Here is a 9,895-nt window from a genome sequence, read left to right as displayed (position 1 = left end):
GGCAGGGCTGGCACTGGAGGGGCTCTGAGGTCCCTTCCCACCCAGCCATCCCGGGATTCTCAGTGCCAGACTCCTCTGCATCCACTCAGGTGCCAAACCAGGACTGAAGGTGCAGGAATGAACCATTCCCATTCTCACACTCCCAGCAACCTCAGGAAATGATGGGATTTCGTAATTTTGTGATAATTTTAAACCCAAGGATGTTCCACTACCCAGCAAAAGTCCCCAAGCAATGCCCGGCCCCACCCCAAGAGCCACCAGAGTTCCCTCAAACAGGAATTTTACCTTTATTTCAGGGATATTGGCTGAAGGGAGAGAGGGAAGAGGGAGGGAGGAATGTGGGGGAGGGTCTGAGGGGAGGAGGGAGAGCAGAGGAAGGAAGGGCACCGGGAGCTGCAGGAGGGTGGCAGTGACAGGGAGCTGGGCACTCCTGGGGATGCTCCCCCGCAGCTGCTTCCTCATCTCCCTCTGCCAGGGACAGACGGAGGGCACAGGGATGGATCCGCGTCCTCCCAGCTGGATCCTCTCCCAGGATCCCACACTGATTCCCTGCTCCCAGCTGGCCCCACGCGGGTCCCCAGCACCCCTGGAATCCATTCCCAGCCACTCCATCCTGCAGGAGCAGAGGGAGAACAGGGATCCATCCCCCCAGCCTGAGCAGCGAGGCTGCAGCAGGAGGAGGCTCCACCTCCCTCTGGAGTTGTGGGAATGGCTCCAGGGAAAGAGTTAGAGCCATCCCTGTCATTCCCAAGGCACCACTTGATTCAGCCTTTCCAAACTGGGCGCAGGCACTGGGCTGAGCCAGCACTTTTATTCTTAAGGAGCGTTTCAAACATTCCTGGGACAAACTCTCCCATTCCCACCCAGCTCCCTCCATCAGGGCAGCACCCGGATCCTGCTGCTCCCAGTGGGAACATCCCTGGATTGAGCCCCAGGAAGGGCTTGGCTGTGTCCCCCTCCCAGCAGGGACAGGCTCTGCCCGGGACATGTTTTCCCTGAGGACTTTTTTGAGGAGAAATTGGCCCCAAGGGCTGCAATGGCCAGAGGGGAATCCAGGGAATTTGGCTGCTCACAGGACCAGGACAGCCAAGGAGGAAAGGAGGGAAGTTGCAGGTCCCTGTCCTTGTCCCTGTCCCGGGATCCTTCCCAAGGCTCCCTGGGCAGTGCAGCACCGGGAGCTGCTCCCAAACCTGCTCTTAACTGGGCTCCAGGAGCTCCTGGGGTGTTAATCCAGACCTATCCCTGTCTCTGGGCTGGGGAAGCCGAGCTTTAGCAGCCGGGATTTAATTCCAAACACGGGATTGTGCCTGTGCAGGTGAGGAGGCTCTGGGGGACCCAGGGGAGCAGAGCTGGGAAGAGCCAAATCCAGGGCTGCCAGTGAAACATCCCAGGGCATTCCAGGGTGTCCCGGCTTCCTTCTGTCACCAATTCCCAAGAAATCAGGGAAGCACCTCAAGGTTCCTGAGCGCTGGCCAGGCTGTCACTGTCACCAGGGTCCCTGCCCAGAGCTGTCACCTCCTGTCCCTCGCTGCTGCTCCCACCCCAGCAGGAGCAGCCCCTTCCTTCCCAAATCAGCACCACAGAGCAGCCAAACTTCCCTGGAGCCCCCAAAAACCAGAGGCTGGGCACCCATTCCAGCCTTTCCTCCGCCTCCTGCTCCCAGCCAGGGTCAGGCAGCTCAGATTCCCGCTCGGCAGCGCCTCGGGGTGGGAATCACCCACAGGGAGATCCTTTCTCCTTCCTGGAATCCCTGATAACCCCAGAGAGGATCCCTGGGAAGGAAGGAGAGCCTGAGCCCCTGCATGAGCCTGGAGCTGCATCCACTGGTTCAATCCGGCTCTGGAAAAGACCCTTGGAAAATGCCCAAGAATTCCTGCACTGAGCCCCATCTCCCTGAGCCTTCCATGGCCTGGTGCTATTTTAGCTCCACCTAAAGTGCTTCCCACCTTTGCTTTCATCTCCTGAGTCACCAGCCTGGCTGGAGCTTAAAGATCCAAGTGAAATCCCCTCAATCCCACGCCTGACAGGCAGGGATTGTTTTTAAATCACCTTTAAAAAAGCTCAGCATCTTCAATTCCATGGTTTTCAGATCAAGTCCCAACTCGGAGCAAATTCCCACCGCAGAGGCTTTGGGGCTGGAAAAGTTGGCACAATCCCACTGCAAATTAGTGCTAAAAACACCAACTGGAGCCCAGATCCTGGAGAGCTCCGGGCGTGGCCGGGACGAGGTTTTGGTCAGTCCTCGTGAACAAGTTCTTACGGAAAAGGGAATCAAATCCAGCCCTCATCTCTTCCCGTGGAGCCACCAGGAGCTGTGGGCCGAGCTTTTGGCGATGCTCAGCTTCTCCTCGGGGCTGAAGTGCAGGATGGCCAGGATGGCCGTGAGCGTCTGCTGCCGGCCCCGCGCGTCCGGCAGCGTCAGGAACCGGTACACCACGTTCTTCAGGTACTCCAGGTTGGCTCCTTCCCTGCTCTTGTCCCGGCAGTTCTTCTGGATCTCGGCCCGCAGCGCCGCCACCTCCTCGCGGTGCTTGTCCTCGTCGGCCAGGGCCCTGCCCTGGAGCTGGTGCAGCTGCATCTCCAGCTGGTGCTTGTGCTTCCGCAGCGCCGCGATCTCCACCTCCTTGCGCGCCAGCTGCTCCGCGTACAGGAAGAAGGTGGGCTCGGAGCCGGAGCACAGCTGGAGCGCCTGCGGGAGGATCTCCGAGGAGTCCTGGCTGGGAACGTCCCCGGGGGCGGCGTCCCGGGAGCCCTTGGGGCCGTGGGGCAGCGTGAGGGCGCGGAGCTGCTCCAGCTCCCGGTCCTTCTCGGCCAGCACGGCCAGCGCCCGGTCCCGCTGCTTGTGCATCTCCTCCTCCAGGCGCAGCGCCCGCTCCCGGAACTCCAGCTGGCACCGCTCCAGCTCCTGCCGGTGGAGCTGCTGCAGCTGGGACAGCTCCTGCTTCTTGGCCTCCAGCTCCTGCCGGTGCTGCTTCTCCACGTCGTCCGCAGCCAGCTGCAGCAGCACGTGCTTGTCCCGGAGCTCTGCCAGCTGCTCCCGCGCCTCCTCCAGCTCCTTGGCCAGGCCGACGTCCTTGCCGGCCTTGCTCTTGAGCACCTGCTGCGCCCTCACCTTGTAGCGCTCAAACTCCTCCTTGAGCTGCCTCAGCTCCTGCTGGCAGTGCCCGCCCGGGGCCTTGTCCCCGTTCCCATCCCCGGTGCCCGGGGGCAGCTCCGGCTCCCGCAGCTCCTCCGCGTCCGGCCCCGCCGGGCCCTTGGCGGCCGCCGCCGCCTGCAGGAGCTTCCGCAGCTTCTCCATCTTCTCCTTGAGCACGGTCACGTCCAGCGTGGCCTCCTCCACGGCGACCTCGCCCAGCGAGCGGCTGGAGGCGGCGATGGCCAAGGTCTTGTTCTCCAGGTCCAGCTGCACGATGCGGTCCTTGAGCCTCTGGATGGTGCCCTGGTCCCTCTGCTTGGCCTTCTCGTAGGTGCCCAGCAGCTCGGACACCTGGGACACCTGGGCCTCCAGCTCGGCCACGCGCTGCTCCTCGCGCTGCGAGCGCTTCCGCAGCTGCTCCTCGGCCTGGGCCGTCTGCAGGGACACGGCGGGGTTAGGGCAGCACGGGGACACGGCGGGACACAGCTGGGGTCACACAGGGTCCCTGCTCTGCTCCAAACCAACAAGGGGCCTTCCCCACCCCGGGAATCCCGCCTGAGACACCTCCCTGTCCTGGCTTTTTGGGGATTTGTGTGTTTGGAATCACAGAACGGGTTGGGTTGGGAAGGGAGCTCAGAGCCCCTCCAGTGCCAGCCCTGCCATGGCAGGGACACCTCCCACTGTGCCAGGCTGCTCCAGCCCCAATGTCCAGCCTGGCCTTGGCCACTGCCAGGGATCCAGGGGCAGCCCCAGCTGCTCTGGGCACCCTGTGCTATTTATTTCAATCCCCCTGGAATCTGGGCGACTGGGAAGGGGGATTTGTCCTACTCCAGCCCCACTCCCTGGCTGCATCCCACAGAGAGGTGTTCCCCAGGATTGTCATCCCATCAATCCAAGCCAGGACGCTCTGGACTCTGAGAGACCGGGAGAGGGAATCTGGCTCCTCCAGCCCCAAACCCTGTCCCAATCCCTGGATTCGCCCCATTCCCAGCCAGGAATCACCTTCTTCATCTCCTGCACCAGCTGCAGCTGGAAGTGGTTCTTGAGGCCGGCCATCTCGTCCTGCAGCTCCTGGATCCGGGGGTCCGGCTTCCCGTTCTCCTCCCGCACCCCCTGCAGCTCCCGCCTGAGCTCCTCCAGCTCTTGGCTCAGCTGCCGGACGTGCTGCTCGTAGCCCTGGGCGCGCTCGGCCGCGCCGGCGCTGCCGGCCAGCGCTTCCCGGGACTCCTGCAGCTCCCGCTCGGCGTCGCGGCGCGATTCCCGCTCGGAGCGCAGCAGCTCCTGCAGCTCGCGCAGCATCAGCCCGTGGTCGCCCTGCTCGCGCTCCCGCTCGTGCTGCTGCGTGATCAGCCGGGCCCGGGTCTCGGCCAGCTGCTCCTGCAGCCGCTGCAGCTCCGCGTCCTGCCTGTCCGCCTCCTCCCGCGCCCGCCCGGCCGCCTCCTCCAGCTCCTGCTTCATCTGCCGCCGCTCCGCCTGGTACGACGCTTCCATGCGGGATTTCTCCTGCGTGACGGTGGCCAGGGCACTGGTCAGCGTGGCCAGCTGGGCCTTCAGCTGCAGCAGCCGCCGCTCGGACTCGCCGCCGGCACAGAGGTCCCCGCTCTCGGAGCCACCCGGATCCTCTGGTTTCTGGCAAGGGGGAGCCGCGGGTTTGTCCTCCTCAGGCGCCACATCCCCCTTGGTGCTGGTCACGCTGGCCGTGCTGGTCAGGCTGGCTGCAGTGTCCGTGCTGGCGGCCGTCCCCACGCTGTCCTCGCTGTGCTCTGAGCTCCGGTCATCCGGGGAGTCCCCAGCTCCAGCTGGTGGCACCGCGAGGTCCCCCTCGTGGGACACGGAGAGCACCTTCAGGCTGGCTTCCAGCGCTTCCTTCTCCTTCAGGAGGCTCTTGTAGGCGCGGACGACGTCCTTGAGCCGCGCCTGGAAGCGCAGGAGCTGCTGCTTCTGCGTCTCGATGGTCTCCAGCAGCTCCTTCCGGCTGGGGCCGCCCCCGAAGTTCATCCCGAACTTCTCCATGGTGGGGGGATCTGCGGGGAAAGCAGGACAAGGAGAAAAGGCGCCTTTGGGGTGGGCAGGAGCATCGTCCTGGGCCCATCCGGATACCGAATGGGCAGCAAACACCACCCTGACCACCCCCTGCCCAGGACCCCCATATTGACCCCCTCGAGACCCCCATCCTGACACCGCCAGGAACTCCAGCCTGACCCCGCCGGGACGCCCACCCTGACCCCCCAGGACACCACTCTGAACACCCCTCCAGGACCCCCATCCTGACCGCCCCAGACACCTCCCGGACGCCCCTGAGCTCTCCATCGTCACCTCCTCAGGACCACCCTGACCCCCACCCTGAGCCTCACCCCGACCCCTGCGAACCCCCCGGGCCCCAAATCCCGACCCCCGGTGCCCCCTCACCCCCGGCCGGTTCCGCCGCGCCGCCACTTCCGCCGGAAGCCTCGGGCGGGGGCGGGGCAAAGGGCGCGTCACCATTCGGGGGCGGGGCACGCACCATATAAGGCGATGGGTGGGCGTGGCTACAGAGCGGGGCGGGGCTTTGCTCTTTGGGGCGTGGCCTCTGCACGCGATGTGGGCGTGGTTGTGTGTGGGCGTGGCCTGACATGTGGGGGCGTGGCCTGGACACGAAGGGGCAGGTGCGTCCCCGAGGGGGCGTGGTCACCCGTGAGGGGCGTGGCCACCTATGCGGGGGCGTGGCCACCAGTGCGGGGGCGTGGCCAAGGGACGGGGCGCGGCCTTCGGCTCGGCTCGGCGGGGCGGTGGCGGCCCGGTGGCGGCCCGGTGGCGGTCCCCTGTCCCTCCCTGTGTCCCCTCGAGTGCCCCGTGTCCCCTCGTGTCCCCTCGTGTCCCCTTGTTTTCTACCCGTGTCCTGCCACGTTCTCTCCGTGTCCCGTCCCGCGTCTCATGTGTCCTCGTGTCCCCCCATGTCCTCTCCGTGCTCCTCCACCTTCCCCGTGTCCCCCCGTGTCCCCCCGTGTCCCCTCCGTGTCCCCTCCGTGTCTCTCCGTGTCCCTCCGAATTCCCCCCGCATTGCCCCCGTCTCCCCGTGTCGCCCCCGTCTCCCCGTGTCCCTCCGTGTCCCTCCGCGTTCTCTCCGCATTCCCCCCGCGTTTCCCCCGTCTCCCCGTGTCCCTCCATGTCCCTCCGCGTTCCCCCCGCGTTGCCCTCGTCTCCCCGTGTCTCCCCCACCTCTCCGTGTGCCCTCCGTGTCCCTCCGCGTCTCCCCGCGTCCCCCCGTGCCCCCTCCGTGTCCCTCCGTGTCTCCCCGTGTCCCTCCGTGTCCCCCCGTGTCCCTCCCCCTCCGTGTCCCTCCGCGTTGCTCCCGTCTCCCCGTGTCTCCCCCGTCTCCCCGTGCCCCCCCGTCTCCCCCCGTGTCCCTCCCCCTCCGTGTCCCTCCGCGTTTCCCCCGTCTCCCCGTGTCTCCCCCGTCTCCCCCGTCTCCCCCGTCTCCCCGTGTCCCTCCGTGTCCCCCATGTCGCCCCCGCGCCGTCCGTGTCCCTCCGTGCCTCCCCGTCTCTCCTCCATCCCCTCGTGTCCCCGCCCCCGTGCCCTCTCCGTGTCCCCTCGAGGGGGTCTCAGTGCCCGCCTGCAGCGGGGGTCGTTTGCTCCTCGGGGCGGGTGGGGCAGAGCCCCGGGCAGGGAGGTGACACCGAGCAGTGTCACAGCCCGGGGACAGGGGAGAGGGACGAACAGTGTCGTGGCCCCTCCCGTGCTGTCTCCTCCCGGCCCCTGCAGCCCCTCTCCGAGGGTGTCCCCTCCGGGAAGGGCCTAGAGGAGCATCCCAGTGCTCCAAACCCTCCGGATGACGATGGGGCAGAGCTGGAGAGCCCTCAGGTCTGCCCGAGACACCCCTGGCACGGCCACCTCAGCCGGGCCTTGTCCCAGCTGTCCCCTGCGGGAGCGACCTGGGGCTGCTCCTGGTGTAACCGGAATCCTCCAGAACCGCGGGGATCCATAAAACCCCCCAACGGCGCCGTTTTGGTGTCGGCGAGTCTGGCACCACTTTGTCCTTGGCCCGGGGCTGTGGCCAGCAAAATTCCAGCCACCACAGAGACCCCAGGAAAAAACTTCATCACCTGTTTGTGCATTCTGAGCCAACAAAGGAATGAACGTTCATTGGTTCTAAATTACATAAATCTTTTTCATTAATTAGCTTTCTGGCCTCCACTGGTTATCGAATTCTTCCACACCTCCCACTGTGCCAGGCTGCTCCAGCCCCAATGTCCAGCCTGGCCTTGGCCACTGCCAGGGATCCAGGGGCAGCCCCAGCTGCTCTGGGCACCCTGGGCCAGGGCCTGCCCGCCCTCCCAGCCAGCAATTCCCAATTCCCAATCTCCCATCCAGCCCTGCCCTCTGGCACTGCTGCCCACTGGGATCAGCCCAGCGCTGGGGGGTTCTGGGCTGGGCCAGGTCCAGCTCTCAACCCCCAGCACCCCAAATCCTTCTCCCAGGGCTGCTCCAGCTGCTCATCCCCAGCCCGGTGCCAGGAGATTCTCACCCCTGTGTTGGCGCTGCCCCCCAGACCATTCCACGTCTCTCTGACTCCGAGCTGCCCCTCCCCGCCGTGCCCCACACACAGAACCGGCCCCTCTGTGACATCAGCCCGGCCCGGGGGCACCGCGGGGCCCTGGGGCTGCAGGTGCCACCTCTGCTCCGGCTCTGCCGCCTGCTGCGCTGGCACCGATGGCTCTGCTGGGGCTGCTCGTCCTGCTGGGCCTGGCCGGGCCCGCGGGGGGCACCTGGGACACCTGCAGGTGAGCGGCCCCAGGGGCTGCCAGGGGGCTCGGGGACACCTGGGGCTTCCCTGGCACAGCCTGGTGACAGACGAGCCCCTCGGGGCTCCCTGGCCCTGCTGTGCCCAGGGATGGCTTTGTGCTTCCAGAGGCACCTGCGGGCTCCGGCCCACGGCGTCTGACCACAGCTCTGCTGCCGGCACGTCCCGTGCTGAGGGTGGCACCAGTGTCCAGCCAGGGGCCTGGCCTGGCATCGTCAGCATCCAGGCCACCTGGGAGAACGGCACGTGGCACATGTGTTCAGGTGTCCTCCTCAGCTCCCAGTGGGTCCTCACAGTTGCACACTGCTTCGCCAGGGGCGGGTAAGGAGGAGCAGGGACAGAGATGTCCCCCGAGCACGGGCAGGTGGCCAGGTCACAGCACCACATGCCACTTCCATCCTGGCTCTTTCCTCTCTGCTTCTCTCTCTGCCTTGGGAAGCAGAAGGCCGGGAAATGCTGGGCTGCTGCAGCCTGTGGCTCTGCTCCCTGTCATCCCTCTCTCCATCTGCTCTCCAGGGGCGTCTCCACGTGGGAGGTGGTGATTGGGACCACAGACCTGACTCAGCCGGGCCCCGAGTCCAAGGTGCGCCACATCCAGAGGCTCCTGGTGCACCAGCACTACGTGGCTGCCACGGCGAGGAACGACATCGCCCTGGTGGAGCTGGACCAGCCCGTGGAGTGCAGCGACTACATCCAGCTGGGCTGTGTGCCCGACGCCTCGCTCAGGGTCTCCGAGCTGAAATCCTGCTACATCGCCGGCTGGGATTTTGCCAAAGGTGGGTTCCCAAACAAGATGTGTGCGCCGAGGGTGAGCTGGGCACCCTGGGAACATGGACTGGGCACCCCAGGGACATGGGCTGGCCACAGACAGGGTCCGGCTGCAGGACGTCAGCGGGGCCGGGGCTCGGAGCAGCCCGGGCTGGGGGAAAGAGTCCTTGCCCAAGGCGGGGCGTGGAACAGGATGAGCTGTAAGGTTCCTTCCCACCTGAACAATTCCGTGACTCTGTGAAGCCTCTGGAGAGATGGGTCTGGCCCCTCCCCCAGAGCCAACAGCAGGGACACAGCTGGACACCGTCGCTCCACGGAGAAGGGGCAAAGCCAGTCCCAGAGAAGGGGCAGAGCCAGGCCCGGGGTAGGGATTCACCCCAGGCAGGGGAGAGGATGGGTACCGAGCTGCTGGGGGCTCATTCCCCTCTGTGCCCACAGCTCAGGGATCGGGCATGGTGCTGCGGGAGTCCAAGGTCCACCTCGTGGACACGGAGCTCTGCAACAGCAGCCGCTGGTACGCGGGGGCCGTTCATCTTGACAACCTGTGTGCAGGGTACCCCCAGGGCAGCATCGACACCTGCCAGGTAGGAACACAGCCCAAACACAGCCCAGCCTGTCCTGTGTCCACCCCACCCTTCCCCGCCCACGGGTCCGTGTCCCGGGGCTGTCCTTTCCCATCCTCCCGTCCCTGTCCAGTGTCCTGGGGCTGCCCTTCCCCATCTGCAGGTCTCTGTCCTATGTCCCCTTGTCCCCAAGGCCTGGTCCTGCCCACAAAGTCCATCCAGTGCCCCCAGCAGACCCAAAGCGAGGATGTGACCCTGGAACGTTTGTCCTCCGCACATCTGGGACCAATGTGCAGAGATGGGAGAGCCCCCAAGCTGCTCCCAGCCGAGGGCCTGGAGGCTCCGGCCCCTGAGCAGAGCCTTCCCGTGCCGGGAGTGCGGACCTGACAGGGGCTGGGAGAGAGGAGCCAGCCCTGGTGCTGGCAGCAGCCCCCCACAGCCCCTGAGCCCCCTCTCCTGCCGCAGGGGGACAGCGGGGGTCCCCTCGTCTGCAAGGACAACGAAGCCGACTACTTCTGGCTCGTGGGAATGAGCAGCTGGGGCAGAGGCTGTGAGAGAGCCCGGCACCCCGGGATCTACACCTCCACTCAGCACTTCTACAACTGGATCCTGCTCCAGACGGGCCTGAGCCCAGCAGAAAGAGCC

General features: G+C 65.8%; 2 protein-coding genes across 2 annotated transcripts in view; one reads left to right on the top strand and one right to left on the bottom strand.

Annotated features, from left to right (window-relative positions):
- Positions 1-268: 268 nt before the first annotated feature.
- Positions 269-5,588, bottom strand: GCC1 (GRIP and coiled-coil domain containing 1). The gene is made up of 3 exons (XM_042019946.1): positions 5,546-5,588; positions 4,139-5,160; positions 269-3,571 (listed from the first exon to the last, which is right to left on the bottom strand). Exons 2-3 carry the CDS (start codon positions 5,147-5,149, stop codon positions 2,285-2,287), a joined length of 2,298 nt encoding a protein of 765 aa, XP_041875880.1. The 5' UTR covers positions 5,150-5,160; positions 5,546-5,588; the 3' UTR covers positions 269-2,284.
- Positions 5,589-7,745: 2,157 nt separating this feature from the next.
- Positions 7,746-9,895, top strand: part of LOC121660559 (acrosin-like) — a 2,462-nt gene continuing 312 nt past the window's right edge. The window contains exons 1-5 of the mRNA XM_042019945.1: positions 7,746-7,899; positions 8,028-8,240; positions 8,436-8,695; positions 9,126-9,271; positions 9,716-9,892. Of these exons, the coding sequence (XP_041875879.1) occupies positions 7,829-7,899; positions 8,028-8,240; positions 8,436-8,695; positions 9,126-9,271; positions 9,716-9,892 (867 nt within the window). The 5' untranslated portion in view covers positions 7,746-7,828. The remainder of the gene's footprint in view (positions 7,900-8,027; positions 8,241-8,435; positions 8,696-9,125; positions 9,272-9,715; positions 9,893-9,895) is intronic.

Source organism: Corvus kubaryi, unplaced genomic scaffold (assembly GCF_017639235.1).
Source record: "Corvus kubaryi isolate FWS band 111438036 unplaced genomic scaffold, C.kubaryi_AGA036_p1.0 36552, whole genome shotgun sequence".
In the NCBI taxonomy this organism is placed as follows: Eukaryota; Metazoa; Chordata; class Aves; order Passeriformes; family Corvidae; genus Corvus; species Corvus kubaryi.
This window is presented reverse-complemented; position numbering and strand designations above follow the sequence as displayed.